Source organism: Cydia splendana, chromosome 21, assembly GCF_910591565.1.
Source record: "Cydia splendana chromosome 21, ilCydSple1.2, whole genome shotgun sequence".
Taxonomy (NCBI): Eukaryota; Metazoa; Arthropoda; class Insecta; order Lepidoptera; family Tortricidae; genus Cydia; species Cydia splendana.
Genome location: NC_085980.1, coordinates 7,126,533 through 7,146,193, shown reverse-complemented (window position 1 = coordinate 7,146,193; position 19,661 = coordinate 7,126,533). Strand labels below are relative to the sequence as shown.

Below are 19,661 nucleotides of genomic sequence, written 5' to 3'. Positions count from 1 at the left end.
GAGCAAGTACAGTACCTGTCACAGTGTATGTACATACGTATAACACAATTATTAAGAGTTTGTGCGAAAAAACATGAGTCGTGGTAGGTAAAGGAACTAACTTGAAGGTTGATACTATCGTCATGTCAAAACTCATTTTTTTCGCTCATCAGACTCTAGCCTCCTGAGTCCCTGAGGCCTTTATAAAGGCTTTAATCCAAATCGAATTTTAGATTAAAATAAAATAGGTACCTACAAGGTTCCAAATTCAAAACTGCAAAAATGACAAGCGGGACTCGGGAAGCTAGAACCCAAATCAGTACGACAACTGACCAGCATAAATATTATCTAGTGTAAGTATTAAGTATAATAGGCAATATTACGCAAAACTGCGTGGGGGGCGCCACTAGAAAAAACAGTAAACAAACCTCCTCGATGCATCAATGTCATATTTGTTCGTAACAAATAATCTGTGAAAACTGGTCTAAAAACTGTTTACGGCATAGTATATTATAAGCTACTCTTATATGATTTACAGTTTGTGCTAGTGCTGCACTCTGGCGGCAGAACATTGCAGTAATACTCCCTATACCATTATAATTATACAAAGCTACTATGTAGACCTATTAGGACACACGATAATAGTACAATAAATATTATACGGTACGGTACCTGGCCAACTTATCAACATACGTAGGATGACATTTTATTTACTGATCCTGAGCCATTATCGCACCTGTCCAGCCATGATATTCTCCTATCAACATCATTGACAACAAATTTTAGGTTTAATATCAATGCAAGTATGGATTTCACGAACGACATTGCTTAGAGAATTACATGGCAGATTACGTAAACGTAGTTTTGCATGATTCTTCAATTTAATAAAGTAAAAAACCGCATTAACTTATAATTACTTGGAGCTTTACAAATATTAAGTACCTATTTAAGCAAACCTATTCAAGTACGATACAATTTTTTTAGGTAAAGGACTGCTAATTGAAGTGAGCTATTAGAAAAAAATATGCATTTGAGTGTTTCCAATGTTTATGTCAATAGAAATATTACAAACAAACTAACATAAACTAATCAGTTTGAAACTGTATTATTTTACAACATTTTATGACAGATTATTGTTGACCATTATTTTAATACCTATTACAAACAAAAGTACTATATTAATACTATGCTTAAGATCAAGGCTTATTCCCACTAGTTACCACCACGTTGTTACCAGTGGTAACTACTGGGATTTTTTTCCCCACCTTTTACCACCAAACTAAGATAGTGGTAACTACTGGGTATTTTTTTAATATCGAATGTAAACGCTGCATACGTTGTCGTCAACGAAACTGTTTACCGTTTCGAAAAACTTGTAACTGCCATAGACTGTGTCTTTAAAATATACCAATCAACCGGAGCTTGCTATCCCGAAGAATGTAATGATCTGTGGGTTTTTATCCAATTGGGATTCTACAACATAAGAACACCATTTGATAGACGCTCACAGGTAGTGATCACTCTGTTGACTGATCTAGGACTCTAGTGACTAAAACAATAATGACATTCACTTGTTACTTCTGTAATTGTAAATTGTGTTACTATTATTTCTGATTTAAGACATGTTTTAAGGGTGTACATATGTTCCAAAAGAATAATAGACAAATACAAAAAAATACTGAGTGTACGAATAGTAACAAAAAATAGTAAAATAACAAATGGCTGCATAGTCCACTTCTATTTCATGTATTGTTCTCTCTTCTCGATTATGTAGCTAATGACATGTGCTTCTGATGACACTTGTTTGAAAAATCCGTCGCATATTTCCGCGCGAGAAAACTTCAGAGCCACTGCGCCTTTCCGTTTTCGAGCCGGCGATACGTTTCTGACATATGCCAGAAGCATAAGACAAACGTTCCTTACAGTCTCTGTGTCGTCATCTGAAACAATTGGCAATGGTTATTTTAAAAAGTAACAAAAGATCATAAAATCGTATAAAGGCCATAGTCGGCTTTCCATAGTAAATCGGCCCTTGCGTTAAACAGACTGTTTTTTTGAAGTGAAAACTTCTGTAGCGGCGCTGGGCACTTTTTGAGGTGGGGAAAAAATGATAAACTCAAGACAGCGTAAGGCGATCACGTGACCGTAAGGCGATCATGTGACCGTAAGGTTTAGATGGCCACTCATTTAGATGGCATTTAAATCAATAAAGAAAAACTCAATGACATAATTCAATAAAGCGACATCTTGATGATATCGCTAATAAAAGTGAACTCTAGTACTGGTGAATAAAACTCAAAATATCATGACCAAATATATTAAGATGCGAGGTCTGCAAGGTAACTTTACAATTTCTATTCGAATTTTAAACAATTAACGCTATAAATTTGAATTTCAAATTTTAAACAAGCTCACCAACAACCTGCGACCAGCAATTTCGTAACTAAAGTTTTTCAATAGAAAGGAGGATGGATCAATTATACATAGTGCTGCAGACATTTTGGACTAGTCATTGAGTTTTCACTTCTGTCGGCACTCCCGGAGTGCAACCTGTTGTTTTTTTTTATGGCTACCTCTTCTAGTGACGAATATTTATGCTAAGTATCAACATCCTATTTGTGACATTGTGACTGTTTTTCACTTTAAATGTTTTTTTATTGTCATAAAAAATAGATAACTAGGACAAAATTAAAAGTTCAATATTTTTTTTGCGATTGTTAAGTAGTGACACCCCTAGAGTTTTTTCGGATCGTAGGGTTATGACCGACTGGTCTACTATTTGCCAGAACATCAAAATTTTCCGGGTGGTACTTCCTGTCAAAAATCAGCAATATGTGTCGTCAGCAGCAAACCGACTTACTATAATTAAACATCAAAATTCCATTTCATAACAAATAAAATGATAAAAATTCATGTCGCGGGGCGAGGTAATGAGAGTCGGGGCGGGGCGGTGCGTGGCCGTTCTGTATGATAATACTATTATTTATTCTGTGATACCGGATAGTAAGTTTGCTTGATTTTGGGGTAAACAAATTGAATCTAAAACAGTCACAGTCATAAATAATAAATACTTAGCTCATTCTCTTTCAGTACTGCCAGGTATACATAGAAACAAGAGAAGCCACGCACAGAACAAGTTGTGTATAGGAATAAACCTGTCTCTAGTCCCCACCATTTAACTTTCTAGTATGTTTAAAATATTCATAGTACGGATTATTGTAATAAGGATAATTGTACGTTGACAGACAGACGGACGGACGGACAATATAGTTATCCTATAAGGGTTTAGTTGTTTCCTTTTGTTTTGGGGTACCCTAAAAACAAGTTGAACATAAAAATAAATGTTATATTACACTTTTTATTTTAATAAATATAACAAATTGAACAACTTACGTGGCAGATCTGGTACGGGCCTGACTTTGGGCTCGGAGATGTTGCTCAGCGGTTGGTGTTAGAGCCAGTCCTATTTGGGAACAGCTGTGCTTTGCTGACCTGTTCACAAACAGTATAAACAATATAGTAGGGAATATAATAGTAGAGTAGGGGAGGAAAAATGCATCGGCACATATAATACGAGTATAACTGTGCATTATATAAGTACCATTCATTCTAGTACATTCTTAGTTAAGTAAAGAGTAATAAAATCGAGTCATTTTATTTTATATAGTTATTTCTACATAAACACAGTAGTCCATTTAGGTAAATTCAGTGTGTTTAGCTAAGTAATTTTTTTTGTTCATAGAAATATCTAATTCAAATTAAAGTTGTAAAGACCAGCCACACTTACCCCACACCCACACATAAATATATCCTTATGTATAAGTAGAATATGATAGGTACCTTAGTGTCCCTAATTTCTTGCCCCATATTGAATGTCTTCTGGTAGGCGCCAAACATGTCATAAACGAGCACATCTCCGCTCTCCTGCACACACAGCAGCTGCTCCCCGTCCGACCAGCCCATGTGGACCAGGACTCCACTGTTCCACTGCAAATATCACAGATGATGGTATGTTTCAAACTACAATGCCTGGGTCAAATCCTTGTAAAGACATTTTTCATTTGTGTAATATGCTAATTGATTCAGATGTTTAAGCGTGAAAACAGACAGACTGAGAGTAGGTACCTCTTTAGCATTTCTAATATTATTTAGGGATTAAGGATCAGGGATATAAGAATACAGAGGTTAACAGGACACTTGAAAATGTGTGGTTAACAACATTTTTAACTTACTGTTAACAATATTTTTAAAAGGGAATTTAGATATTAAATAAATTACTTACCAAAATCTTTGATATAACATTCCCTACACAGTTGTAAATTGTTATGACAGGTTTGGCAGTGGTTGCAATCCTGCCAAACTGCTTCCGGTCCCGCACCACAGCAATAGGCACTCCGTACAGGGCTCCACTGATGATCATGTTGTCTAGGCCCTCATCCATGGACCAGTTCATGTTGTAAATTTCTAAACGCCTGTAAAATATTACTTAAAGAATTTAAATTGTAACAAAAAATAAAAAAATGGTTTCAGTCATGTAAAATACATTTGTAGTTATTTTTTATATGTTTCACTATTCTTCTCTTTCCGAATAGACTCTAAGCTAAATTTCATATCTAAAATGGCACCTATGGGATGGTGCTAAGGATATGGCAGTACTCCCTTTCTAATAGTATATTCCCTTTCTAATATATACTTATAGTAAGTGTATGGTGGCAAGAAAGATGCCAGCTCAGTTGAGACTTTTTACAATTTAATCATTTCTGACAATGTTTATGCTAATTGTTAATAGCAAGGTATCAACCAAACAAGGTAGATAACCACCTGTCTGCTTATTATATTTTGGGCACCTGCTGCATTAGTATAATTTTATTAATTCAGTGTTTTTAAGTATGAAAAATTATGAAGATATAATCTAGAATGATTCCTATCCATCCGCTTTTACATATAAAACGCTCACGCCCCGCCCGGAAAACGCGCCTGTGTGACGAAGCCTTTAATCAGTCAGTTTTTTAGGGTTCCGTACCCAAAGGGTAAAAAACGGGACTCTGTTACTAAGACTTCGCTGTCCGTCCGTCCGTCCGTCTGTCACCAGGCTGTATCTCATGAACCGCGATAGCTAGACAGTTGAAATTTTCACAAATGATGTATCTCAGTTGCCGCTATAACAACAAATACTAAAAATAAAATAAAATAAATATTTAAGGGATCTTTTTGCTCTATTTTTTTTGATGGTGCGGAACCCTCCGTGCGCGAGTCCGACTCGCATTTGGCCGGTTTTTAATCATTTGCAAATTAGCAAATCACATTTCACGTCAAAATGGCCGCGACACATTCTTCCCCAGACAACCCTACCATTTAAACTTTTAAATGGATAATAGATTTGACGAACATCTTTAATGAAAATGAATGATTTTAGTATAGAACAAAATTAAATAATTATTCTGTTAACAACTATTATTTTAATTTAATTACCTATCACCAACCCATAGATATATATGTTCAGGCAATTACATATCATCAACTAGGTACTTACACAAACAAATAACACAGTTACCTGTTGCTAACCGCCTCGTAATGGGATGGAAGCCGGCTCCAAAGGTGGTCAGGGGCAGAGCCCCCGCTCTTGTTGATGCTTCAATTTAATGTTCCGAGGTTCCTGGCACTTAATACACAGACACAGAACCGTCACAGATAGTCTTTTCACAATTAAACAATTTTTAATACACCGCCATAGCAAAAACGTGCCGACGCTCGTTTGTTTTCTCTTGCGACTGGTATCAGTGGTTTCCCTTTTCTTCCACGGTGTTGCCAACTCGGAATTTGAAAAAATACCAGACTTATGTCTAGATTCTAGATTATGCCAGAAATATGCTAGATAATTTTGAAATGTGCTAATAAAATGCTAAAACTTTATATAGGTAATTGAAAAATGTAGTTATCTGCCTCTTTAAGAGTGATAGAGAGGCAGACAACGAAATTTCGATTTTAGTGTTTCTCGGTAGGCCCTTTGACTCGACCTGGGGGTAAGCTACCGCGAACAATTTCTATCGTTCGATCGTCTATTTGCCTCTCTATCGCTCTTGCGTATTATTCTAGCAAAAGAAAGGCAAATACACCGGGCCTGAGCGCTTTCCAATCCCCAATCCCACGAGTCATGGGTGGGATACGATTTATTCTAATCCGCTAGATTTGACATGAAATGCGTTATGTTGGCAACACTTGCCAAGGACACGCTTTCTAATAACGCATCTTTATTTAAGTACGCCAGCTACGTAAAAATACGTACCTTGACGTACCTACACCAAGACCAATCGCAAAACGCGTTCGACGTATTGCCTCTCTGTCGCACAGGTCGCACTTGTAAATTCGTACGTAAGTGTGACAGGGAGGCAACACATCGAACGTGGTTCACGGTGCGAAAATAGAAAGATATAGTTCGTACATTTTATATTTCGCGTAACAGATTTTTAATTATGTTTAGATGGTTAAGGTTTGGACAGGACAATTTAGATTCATTGTTTAGTTATTTTAATCATAGAATGACTGAATTGTATAGTCCAGTACGGTTACCATCAGTTTGTCACTGACATAAACGCCGTCGAGAACGTAATTTACTTTCTATACATCCCGTTTGCACTAATATGCGAGTGCGAGCGAGATGTATAGAAAGTAAATTACGTTCTCGACGGCGTTTATGTCAGTGACAAACTGATGGTAACCGTACTGGGAGAATATTAATTTATCGATTGACGAATCCATGATTTTATCGAGAGGGCGCAGTGGGATTAGGCAATATAATTATATGTCACCGTAAAATTGTAAACACTCGTCAGTCGTCAGTTTATAATATCGCTAGTTAAATTATAAACGGACGGTAGGGAGATTACAATCTAACCTAACCTAACCTACGTTAGATTATAAACTAACGGGTTCACAATCCTACGGTGTCATATCCAAGGAAAACGCCACAAATGGGGTTGGCCGATCAAAGTATTTAGCAGATGGCGCCAGCATAGCTTGCCCTGTAGGGAATGCAATAACCGGCCGAACTTCATAACCAGTTTCGGTTACGGTTACGCCCGAAAAATAACCGAATATCGGTTAGAATCGGTTACGGTTATTTTCAACAAAAAATGATAAATTTACAATAAAGTCATTAAAAAATTACGAAAATAAAGGTACAGTATTAGGGAATGTGAGTATAAGTCTTCGTTTTTAATAAAACACAGAAAATACTGTAAAAGTAAAATATGACCTTGGACGTGATACAATATTCAATAAAAATATTTCATAAATAAGGTAAAGGGCCCCAAGTTCGTGTTAGTACGTTATTTCGTTAGTTTTGTTTCTGGCGCAAATAATAAGGAATTCAAATATTTTTTATTCAAATTATACATATGAAAAAAAAATGTATTATTTAATCTCTTCAATAAAATAATAACCAATATTTTAGTGATTAAACTGAGAGTAATACGACGGTCGAAACTGTCAGACGGCCGCGAGCAGCTGTGTTGTATGCGTGCACTTTTTTTAGGCGTAAGGTGCGCGCTCTCACTTGTTAAGCTTATAGGAAGGAAAAGCTAAACCCATTCGAATAAAAGTTTTTGGGAGTGTTTCTGTGGGTTCCTTAGTAATTGATTTGATAAGAAAAAAGACTGAATATATGCATAGAAATACCTTAAAATTGCAATAAATCGACTCACGAAATAGCGGTCATTTTATTTTTCGTGTGTCTCCTATTTCGTGCCACTAACGAATCAAGGTTTTTCTAGATACATTATGAGTGCTTGTTTTTAAATATAACATCGAATAAAATTAAAAAAATAAATTAGAAAACAATTAATGTATTTCATCAAGTTTCGTTTGAGCGAAATTCGGTATACGTTTTTTTCACTAGAATTCTCATGAAACGAGTTTGAATGTGACCCGAGTTAAAAATTTTAAGGTATATTCCACGTATATTCTCATATTAACTACTAGCACAATTTTATTTATAATTCAATTTATTTGATTTATTTTTGTCTATGTTTATATTTAACGTATAAGATAGTACATTTTTTTTGTAAATAATTATTATTTGTATCTCCGTTTTAAAACTCTCGGGTCTTTCGAGCCCGGTCATTTACAAAGGCGTGCGTGGGGATATGGATCCAACACGTAGAGGCCGTTTGGAGAAATTTGATTTCATATAGAACGCCTGCTGGAACCCATTCACGGGTACATCAATAGATACCCGTGAACCGGTTTCAGTTTAATTATTATTATTATATATTTTTAATTTATATAGTTCGGCTTATAATCAAGTATTAAAGTACCCATATGGTTTACAAAGTCTTAATTCAACCATTAAAGTCGACGAGTACAAAAAACTTTAAGCTAGCTCTCAATTTAACATTAATTTTAAATATTACTTTTAATTTGACCTTACAATTACTCGTAAGTAGGTAAGACCGTTAAATATTTAAAATGATTATCAGCAAATTATCACCAATTACTCTAAGAAAACTTTATTCCGAAACAGGGGACACGAATTCACGAACTTAGGAGCTGACCTAAATTTGTATCACGAAATGGGAGCCAAATAAGAGGTTCACGAAAAAATTCGAAACAAAGAACTAATATAACTTACTCAAAAGCATTCAAGGTATATGCTTAGTAATATTTAAAAAAAATATACAAACTCTCAAGAGCCTTAACCTGCCGAAACAGGGGCCCTTTACCTTAAAGGAAGTAAATTTGGTATATTTTCATTATTAAAGTACACGAATGACAAAAAATATATTCACAGGCGTCACAACCAAAAAAGGCAGGATTTTGTAGTGATAAAAACATAGAATTTAAGTCTTTCCACTTGCAAACACAAATCCCATTCTTATCGAACCTAATATATATGCTGCCTCCTTTGCCCAATTTTTTCATCGAGATCGCAACGTTCCGGTAACATTAGTTTTTTTTGCCATTAAAATTTTTGCGAGCCCGACACTTATAAAAATTGTCCATGAAAATATGACGGCCCTTTTCTAAATATGACTGGAGAAGTTTAGCCACTACCTTGCCTGTATGGCCTTGCCCTCCAATTTCAATATCATTTTTCCCTCTGTACATATGAGATTGGAGGACAAGGCCACCAGGAGTGGCTAACACATACATTTTGATGCCATATTTGTGGCGTTTACCTTTAATATATTGGCGAATGCCACTCCGGCCTCTAGACAAAATTAAAGATTCGTCTATGCAGAGATTCTCCCCTGGGGTATATATTTGGGGGTATAGCTTGCGTGCTAGCGTCAGGTGACTGGGTCCTTACGTACTGGCATGGGCTACATAACATACGTAGCTGCTACATGTATAACAGTAGACCGCACACGTATAATGAATCGGCATATTTACTCATTATGGCACTGTCTACGTATTATACGTAGCTTGCGTGTTAGCGTCAGGTGACTGGTCCTTACGTACTGGCGTGGGCTACGTAAGATACGTAGCTGCTACATGTATAACAGTAGACCGCACACGTATAATGAATATGCATATTTACTCATCATGGCACTGCCTACGTATTTTACGTAGCTTGCGTGCTAGCATCAGGTGACTGGGTTCTTACGTACTGGCATGGGCTACGTAAGATACGTAGCTGCTACATGTATAACAGTAGACCGCACACGTATAATGAATCGGCATATTTACTCATCATGGCACTGTCTACGTATTATACGTAGCTTGCGTGTTAGCGTCAGGTGACTGGTCCTTACGTACTGGCATGGGCTACGTAAGATACGTAGCTGTTACATGTATAACAGTAGACCGCACACGTATAATGAATATGCATATTTACTCATCATGGCACTGTCTACGTATTTTACGTAGCTTGCGTGCTAGCATCAAAAGCATGGATTAATCGGTTTTTAGAAGAGTATTCTAGACTGTGGTCTCAAAGTAACACCCGAAACGAAAAAGAGACAAAAATATGTGTAACTTTCCCCGTAATTAACTATAGCCAAACATGTTTTGCCAAAGAAAGGCTATGATGTGAATCTATTCAAATGTGTAGTAATTATTGTTTTAGCGTCTGCTTTAATCGTATGTTTTAAAGTTTGAAGTTGTGTAGCACCCGAAACGTCCGCCTGTCTGTCCCCGGCTTTTCTCCGTGGTGGTTAGTGCTAGAAAGCTGAAATTGGGCATGGATACATAAATCAATCATGGCGACAAAGTAGTAACACAAAAATTACAAAAAAAAATTTTTTTTAGGGTAGCTCCAGGTACAACATATTTTTTATTTATTTTCGCCTTTAATCCTGTGATGTGGGGTGTCGTTGGATAGATTTTTCAAAATGAATAGGTGTCACCATCAACCATTTTTTGATTAAGGGAATATTTTTGGATATCTACGAGAAACAGTTTTTATTGTTAAGACTAATGTATTTTATAATAATTCAGCATTTAATACTTATGTTTTTAATCGAATTTATTAAAAAGACAATATTTTCAATAAAATGAGCCCTGATTTCGTATAAATCTGTCTTAGATTCGTACTCGTAACACCCGAAACGAACCATGAGTAACACCCGAAACAGGTAATTTATTTTATTAAAATTAAATAAAAAGTGATACTAAGTGTTACTTTAGTGTTTCAGTAGACTATAAGGACTATATTACTTGACATAAATAAAACTGGAGGTTACTTGAGAAAATTCGCTAATTTATGCATTTTGGTACTGATGGTCAGAAGCTATAGGCCAATTCGCGTAACACCCGAAACAGCTACTTTTTAGTGAGTCTCTCGTTATTACTCTTATACTTTAAATTATGTGTGTTCAGAAAAAGAAAATATTATCAAAGTAGTAGATGAATTAATAGTTTAACCTCCTAGTTCCTGTTACTATATCGAATAAAACCTTATTTTATGAGTTCAAGTGTAACACCCGAAACGGTGGAATGACCCATTTACTGGTATACTCTTGGGTCGTCCCATTAGTTTTTTGTCAAGTTCTTAAATTAGTCCCATTCTGCTTTCGTCACCCATTCTACATTCGTCAAGTTCATCGGTGGTCTTTTTCATATTTGGTTATACTTGGTTGTTTGCCTTTTTCTTATTTCGGCTTATTCCGGTATTCGTCATCATCTTCTTTGGGCATGTTCGATGTTAGTCAATTTCTTTTTTTAGTCTCATTCGTTATTCGTAATATCGTCTTTGGTCTTATTCTAATTTCGTATTTTTATTATTTAGGATCTTTTGAAATTTGGACACATTCTCTATTTGTCACGTTAAATATTCGTCCCGTTCGATATTCGTCCCATTCGATATTCGTCCCATTTACTATTTGTCTTGTTTTTTGTTTTGATTCCATAAACAATAATCCTTATACTTAAATATTAATTAAATGTATCCTAAACAATACACATGTAGGGGAGATTAATCCAAAACGGGGACACGGGGCTTACTACGTCGTGCCGTGCCTGGTCTTAGACCAGGGCACAGTAGTATGGCTACTTAGATAGTTTCAGACTGATTAAAGCTTTGGTAACTGCTGTCAACCTTCTTCAGGGCGACTTCTATGACGCTCACGGGAGGGCAGGGATGATGAAATTGATAACCACACTGGGAAAAAGACAATCAACAAATATGGCCAAAGATGACAAAGACTACCAGCGAAAGTGACGAATGAAGAATATGACAGAATACAGAATAAGACAAATTAAGAACTTGTCAATAACCGAATGGGACCAATATCGAACGTGTCGAAGAAAAATGACGAATAATGAATGAGACTGAATACGAGATAGACTAAAATCGAACATGCCCAAACAAGATAATGAAGAATACCGGAATGGGTCGGAATAAGAAAAAGGCAAACAGCAAATATGACCAAAGATGAGAAAGCCCACCGACAAAAGTGACGAATGTAGAATGGGTGACGAAAGCAGAATAGGACTAATTTAAGAACTTGGCAAAAACCTAATGGGACGACCCAAGACGATACCCATTTACTCAACATGGCACTGTCTAAGTATTTTACGCAGCTTGCGTACTAGCATCAGGTGACTGGCTCCTTACGTGCTAGTATGGGCTACGTAAGAGACGTAGCTGCTACATGTATAACAGTAGACTGCACACGTATAATGAATATGCATATTTACTAATCATGGCACTGTCTACGTATTATACGTAGCTTGCGTGCTAGCGTCAGGTGACTGGGTCCTTACGTACTGGCATGGGCTACATAAGATACGCAGCTGCTACATGTATAACAGTAGACCGCAGACGTATAATGAATATGCATATTTACTAATCATGGCACTGTCTACGTATTATACGTAGCTTGCGTGCTAGCATCAGGTGACTGGGTCCTTACGTATTGGCATGAGCTACGTAAGATAAGTAGCTGCTACATATATAACAGTAGACTGCACACGTATAATGAATATGCATATTTACTCATCATGGCACTGTCTACGTATTTTACGTAGCTTGCGTGCTAGGATCAGGTGACTGGGTCCTTACGTACTGGCATGGGCTACGTAAGATACGTAGCTGCTACATGTATAACAGTAGACTGCACACGTATAATGAATCGTCATATTCACTCATCATAGCACTGTCTGCGTATTTTACGTAGCTTGCGTGCTAGCGTCAGGTGGCTGGGTCCTTACGTACTGGTATGGGCTACGTATGATACGTAGCTGCTACATGTATGACAGTAGACCTCACACGTATAACGAATCGGCATATTTACTCATCATGGCACTGTCTACGTATTTTACGTAACTTGCGTGCTGGCGTCAGGTGTCTAGGTTCTTACGTACTGGCATGGGCTACGTAAGATAGGTAGCTGCTACATGTATAACAGTAGACCGCACACGTATAATGAATCGGCATATTCACTCATCATGGCACTGTCTACATATTTTACGTAGCTTGCGTGCTAGCATCAGGTGACTGGGTCCTTACGTACTGGCATGGGCTACGTAACATACGTAGCTGCTACATGTATAACAGTAGACCGCACACGTATAATGAATCGGTATATTTACTCATCATGGCACTGTCTACGTATTTTACGTAGCTTGCGTGCTAGCATCAGGTGACTGGGTCCTTACGTACTGGCATGGGCTACGTAAGATACGTAGCTGCTACATGTATAACAGTAGACTGCACACGTATAATGAATCGGTATATTTACTCATCATGGGACTGTCTACGTATTTTACGTAGCTTGCGTGCTAGCATCAGGTGACTGGGTCCTTACGTACTGGCATGGGCTACGTAAGATACGTAGCTGCTACATGTATAACAGTAGACCGCACACGTATAATGAATCGGCATATTTACTCATCATGGGACTGTCTACGTATTTTACGTAGCTTGCGTGCTAGCGTCAGGTGACTGGGTCCTTACGTACTGGCATGGGCTACGTAAGATACGTAGCTGCTACATGTATAACAGTAGACCGCACACGTATAATGAATCGGCATATTTACTCATCATGGGACTGTATAGTAGGTCGTATTTGTATTACAACTCTCGTAACTCGCCTACGTATTCGTAAAGATACGGATATCGTGTAAGTAAAGCCTTTAAATAAGTAGGAGGTGTACGTTTAAACAACTCTATATGATAACCAACACATGTATGAATAAAGATGTTTTCTACTTATGTTCATGTTCTGTTGAAAACTACTTAATGTAAAGGTATAAGCTACTTATAAGTAGGAGGTTGAACTGGATAATGTACCCGAATATGTATGGGTAATGGTGGCAGCTACTTACATTCAAGTTCCTTAAACAACTACGTATTGTACGGGTATAACATACTTATTACGTAGGCGCTGACATTATACGTACAAAATTCCAATGCCCGTACGCAACATTGTGTATCTCCTAAACGCGTAAGTAGCTTGCACCATTAAGCAGTATGCGGCAGCTGTATTAAGTATGCTGCACCCGTAGTAAGTAGCAAATTGCAAGCTACTTACAATTTTTTGCTTCATAAGTAGCAAATTTTTCTCAGTGTACCTTATCTCATGGTAAATGCAATTAACAAAACACATTCTAGTTTTCATCAAGTATTAATTAATTAAAATTTAATAAATTAACTCACCTCTCTTAGCGAAGTTGTTAAAATTTTTAGTGATTTTTTTTTTCAGTGGCACGACAACTTTTGGGTTGACGCACATTTCTTAAAAAATAACCGAATTTAATAAAAATTCAAACATAATCAGCTCTATTAGGACTCTTATTTATGATAAAAATATATGCAGTGTTTATAAACTACTTTTATATACTTATTTTAGAGGAATTGTGTTTTTTTGTCCCATTACTGGTTCCGTGTCCATTATAGGGTATACTACTATAACTATTATATTATTTATAAGTTATAAAGAAAATACCAGAACACAACGCCAATTTACACTGCAAATGAAAGAGAACACACTAAACAATAAATACGCAAAAAGCATATATAAATGCGTCACACTTTGAATAAAATTACAATAAACTATTTTAAATTTTAAATCGGCACAAGACAGCAATTTAAAATTCAGATCGAAGTATACACCGAATTTCAACACGAAATAACTGAACGAATTCCATTTAAAACGCCACAAAAAATTTAACATTTAAAGTTTGCACAAAAACCCACCTAGCAAGGCCGAGCGACGCGATTGAACTAAAAAGAGAATTAGTATCTTTAAGCTTGTATTATAACTCGGCCATTATCGATATCTTAAGTATGTATTTCTTTAGATAGCAGTCAAACGTGGAGATAAATTGGTAACGTGACGTCACTGCGGTTACTACATGTCAGACATCATCGAACTCAATTATGTAACAAAAATAAGTTCAAGATATTCACCGTAACGTGGTATGTGAGACGTTTAAAAGACTGGTAAACTTCATACAAAGTTGTGTACTTTTAAATTTGTTAGAGAACACCTTTAGGTGTCAGCATAGTATAAATTGTGCCACACGGAGGGAAATAAGTGTTAATCTTGCTAACAAAACCTTCAAATTTCTTAAACCTGTCGATAGGATTTATATTTTCGTGATCAAGTCATAAACATATAGTTATAGTTGCCTGCTAATATCTTTTTTAGCCATGTTAGTCATCCAGTAACTTTGCCGAATTTTGTAACCTGGCTCTTTTGCGTCAAATCCGGTAGTTCTGATTTTTTGCAGACTTGTTTATGATGTTGGTTGGCCCAATGAATAATCCAAGTTTGTGACTTCGAACGCCGAACGCAATTTTGTCAACCCTGTTGGGGGGGATCTTGTGGCTACCGGGCCAAATCAGCTTTGATTGACCTTAGAAACAATTGTGCCAACCGGCATCGCCTGAGACAAAAGTGTATGCTCACTGCACTTACTTAGCCTACGAATACAAGTTCGAGAACATTATACATTTTGAAAGGCTTTATCTCGGAAAATATTAGATGTACAGAGACAATTCTAGTGTCATATTGTAGCAAATTTAGTCTACTTTAAAAACGCCCTAGGAAGTTACTATCAAAAACTAGTACTTTAGGGTTATAATCGCCCAAATCTAAAAAAAATGCGGTTTATTCGATTTTTGACAAAGTTGCGTTCGGCGCTCGAGGTCACAAACTTGGATTATTCATTGGGCCAACATCATAAACAAGTCTGCAAAAAATCAGAACTACCGGATTTGACGCAAACGCAAAATGTATAATTTTACTGTATTATGTGACGTCAAACCGGCATTAATACCTACATATAATAATAATAATAATAAGCTCACGAGATAACCGCCATGTGGGATGTTGATTCGACGATCATTGTCCCGATAGTCGTTTCAGTGAACGGTCTAATAGCGAAGAGTCTCGACCAACATCTTGAGAGACTCTTGCTAGGTGGTTGGATCAAGGGTCAGATGCAGAAGGCGGTGATCTTGGACACGGCGCGGATAGTCCGCCGGTTCCTCTCTCTGCGGCCCTGACCACCGGTAGCTTGGGCCCTGCCCCGCTGCTGGCGGCACCCTAGGTTAGGTTTTTTATAATGTGTTTATATTAATTTTTATTGTTTTGTAAGTGTTTTTATATTTTACTTTTATATTCATATTATAAATAACCTAACTTAAGATGAGAAATGAATAAAGAGAATAATAATAATAATAAGGATTCTCTGCCTCTGGCTTGCCTTAGCCGGCCGGCCAGAGTGGAGTCGTTAGAGCTATAAGCTCCAGGGGTGGAAGTGAAATATGCATAAGACGCGAGTTGGCACAGTGCCCAAGTAGCATTGCAAGCTGTATATAAGCTGTATTAAAGTTTATTTGTATACTATAAGCTGTACAGTTAGGCTGTACAAAGGCTGTATAAGCGCTTATACAGCCCTTATAAGTAAAAAAAGGGCCCAAATTATACAGCCTTTGGCATTATTAGAGCTGTAGAGTAGCTGTATAAGCAATACATAAGCTGCATAATAGCTGCATTACAGCTATATTTCGGTGTAACAGGAAACCTTAACACTACAGATAATTTCTTATAAGAACGATATAAGAATATAAGTTTTAAATGAGTTATAAGAAAGAATTACAAGAGAATAATAATCATTTAAGAAACTAAAATGTCTTAATCTTGTTCATTCGTAATATAGTAATGGCGACAATAAAGTGTTATAGTGGATGGTAAAAGTAAAAGTACATATTATACAGGACTTGAATGGAATATTACATTATTGGTAAGTGCGGATTATTATTTATTGTGAACCTGTGTATCTTTTCTGGCAAAATATTTACGCGCCTGCAAAATAACAAAGAGAAACCATAAGGAAAATATCAAAAATCGGTAAAGTTACTGTTTGTTTTTAAGGTTAGAGTATCAAAAATATTTATAAATATTAATTCTAAGGCTAAACAATTTATTTTAGCTGGTAATCATAACACGGCGTTAGTCTGCTAAATATTTGCAAGTATTTCTTTAATTATATTTACAAATACGTTTTTTTTTTATTGTAAAATGGCGACAATTTTTAAACAGCCTACAGGATAGTTGGAGAGCATTATAATCTTAGTAGCTGTGCTGTGTAATAAATGGAGTGTCTTTTACAGCATTTGTAATTAAAACAGCTTTATAATAGAATATTTGTATTCGTTTGGCTGTATTTCGGTTCTCCGTACATAAGTTATAATTCTCTTTAGAGATTCGTATAACAAATAAAAAACCTGTAGTGTAACTGTCATATATTCCTTTAGTTTTATAATACACTTATTTTCAGAAATCATTACACTACTATACTTATACGAGTGTAAAATTACGCCAAAAGATTGTTATAAGCGACTCTATCAGTAATACAGAAAAAAGCTGTACTATAGCTGCCATTTATTCATTTGGTTTTATAATACCCTTACAGACAGAAGTTATACAACTACTATTCTTATAGGAGAGTAAGATTACGTCATAAGAAATAGCTTTAAAACGGGGTTGACAGATACATTTGTACAGCTACAAGTGCCAAGTGATACTACAATACAGCCTGTATACAGCTTTTACGATAAACTTAGCTTGTAGTGTTTCACAACACTTAATGTTTTAAAACGGAGTTGACAGATACTTTTGTACAGCTAAAAGTGCCAAGTGTTACTACAATACAGCCTGTATACAGCTTTTACGATAGAATTAGCTTGTTGTCTTTCACAACACTTTTAGTTTTATAGTAGATGTTTTATATTCTGATAAAGCACCCCATGCTTCCGCAGAATCCTTTATAATGATTTTATACAGCTCGAGCTGTATAATGTCTGTAAAGTACCTTTTATACAGCTTAAATCTTTTCTGACACTCTTATACGTCCCTTAAATCACTCTAAGTTCTTAATTGGCTGCTATATTGATGTTGCCGACACTTCCATGCTACTTGGGTGGCTGTTAACAGCCACTGGGTAGAAAGCGGCGCACACCTCTCGACACCCCTGAGCCGCTCACACCGGTGTTGCCCTTGAGCCATCCTAGATGTCGCTTTTTGTGGGGGCCCATCTTGTGAGGGCGAGTCACCGTCTGCCGGAAATAAAATTGCATACCGTTTTATTAGGCAGGCGTCCGGTTTTTTACCCCATAGCTCAGTTCTTAGTCCATCGCTTTCACCCAATAACCTAGTTCATTTTAGATTCCATCAACTCTCAATAGTCCTTACACCCTGGCGGGTGCTGCCTCTGCGTGCGTCCCATGACACGGGCAAGGGCAGCCTCCGCTCGGTGTACCCCTTACATTTCATTAAAGTGTCAAAAGGGCCTCTACGTGTTGGCTTCGGCTCCGCGCACGCCTCCCAAAGGTCCGGAACACCATTGTTCCGTGATGGGAAAGACATACAAATAATAATAATAATATTCTTTATTGTGCACAATGAAAACATGATTAAATACAGCAAATTAACATAAATAAAAAACTAAGCAACAACAGGCGGTCTTATCGCTAAAGAGCGATCTCTTCCAGACAACCTTCAGGTAGTTTGACATTGCTTCAACATTATATTCGTGAAACCTGGAATATGCAAATTCTGTAGTATTGATGAAAACACGACGGGCTTAAGAGCGCTCTTACAAGAAAAGTCGAAATAATGCAAAATTGATGATACTAGTCGACGAAATTCAGGACTTTGCGCTCATTATTAGAAACAATGAGTACTTGTTCCAGTAAAAGCGTCTTCTTATCTTTATAAATATCGTTGTAAATATTAGAAAAAGGACTTATTAAATTAGTAATGATTTTTTTTCTGATGGTCGTTTCCGAAAAACCCCGTGCAGCACTGAATGGCGAGCTCTTATTTGGAAATGTTGAGAATTTTACTCTGCTAAACCTGGCTATTTTGTATTACTAATACCCTGTACTTTAGGCATATCAAACTATATTTTTCCTACATACCTTTGAGAAAGAGAAAATCAAAGTAAAACGAACTCGATTTTCTCTCCGAAACAAGTGTCAATTCCTACGAAAATCTACTTAATATCGAAGTCATTTTCATACTCAAGCAATCTGCAACGTTTGCTTATACTGTTGGTATACATTAGTGTTTATGAAATTCTACTATAATTTTTTGGCAATTTTTTGAAAACGACTCTATATTACCGATGACGCGCGCTGCACCAGCTCAGTGCCGCGGCAGAGCTTGTAGAGGCAGGACGTGTGTCGGTCGGCTCCGCACATTTTCAACGGCGACGACGAGGTTTTTTATCATTGTGTGCGGCGGGCGCCGTGTAAAACGCTATACTGTGTGCGTGTAAACCGCAACGAGAGACTTTGATCCTAGCACTGTTTTTATAGTATTATAATTTATAATGGTACAGTTTAATAAACTACCGGACAGGATTAAAAATATTTGAAACGACCTGACATTCTATATGTATTTATTTGACTCAAGATAGTACTCAGGGTCTGATGATGGAGCCGGAAGGTGGTCACCGGTACCAATCAACCATGCAACTAAACCACTTCGTGTTTAGGCTCGTTTTATTCATCTCAACAAGATCTTTGACACAAGATAGTACTCAGGGTCTGATGATGGAGCCGGAAGGTGGTCACCGGTACCAATCAACCATGCAACTAAACCACTTCGTGTTTGGGCTCGTTTGATTCGGCTCAACAAGATCTTTGACTTAAGATAGTACTCAGGGTCTGATGATGGAGCCGGAAGGTGGTCACCAGTACCAATCAACAATGCAACTAAACCACTTCG

At 36.8% G+C, this 19,661-nt stretch overlaps 2 protein-coding genes across 2 annotated transcripts in view; both read right to left on the bottom strand.

The window, feature by feature from the left end:
• Positions 1–19,661, bottom strand: part of LOC134801182 (ileal sodium/bile acid cotransporter-like) — a 63,364-nt gene that overhangs the window by 16,657 nt on the left and 27,046 nt on the right. The window lies entirely within an intron of this gene.
• Positions 1,342–4,468, bottom strand: LOC134801211 (vacuolar protein sorting-associated protein 16 homolog). The gene is made up of 4 exons (XM_063773742.1): positions 4,262–4,468; positions 3,820–3,966; positions 3,373–3,471; positions 1,342–1,919 (listed from the first exon to the last, which is right to left on the bottom strand). The coding sequence occupies exons 1-3, from the start codon at positions 4,430–4,432 to the stop codon at positions 3,418–3,420; spliced, it is 372 nt and encodes a 123-aa protein (XP_063629812.1). The 5' UTR covers positions 4,433–4,468; the 3' UTR covers positions 1,342–1,919; positions 3,373–3,417.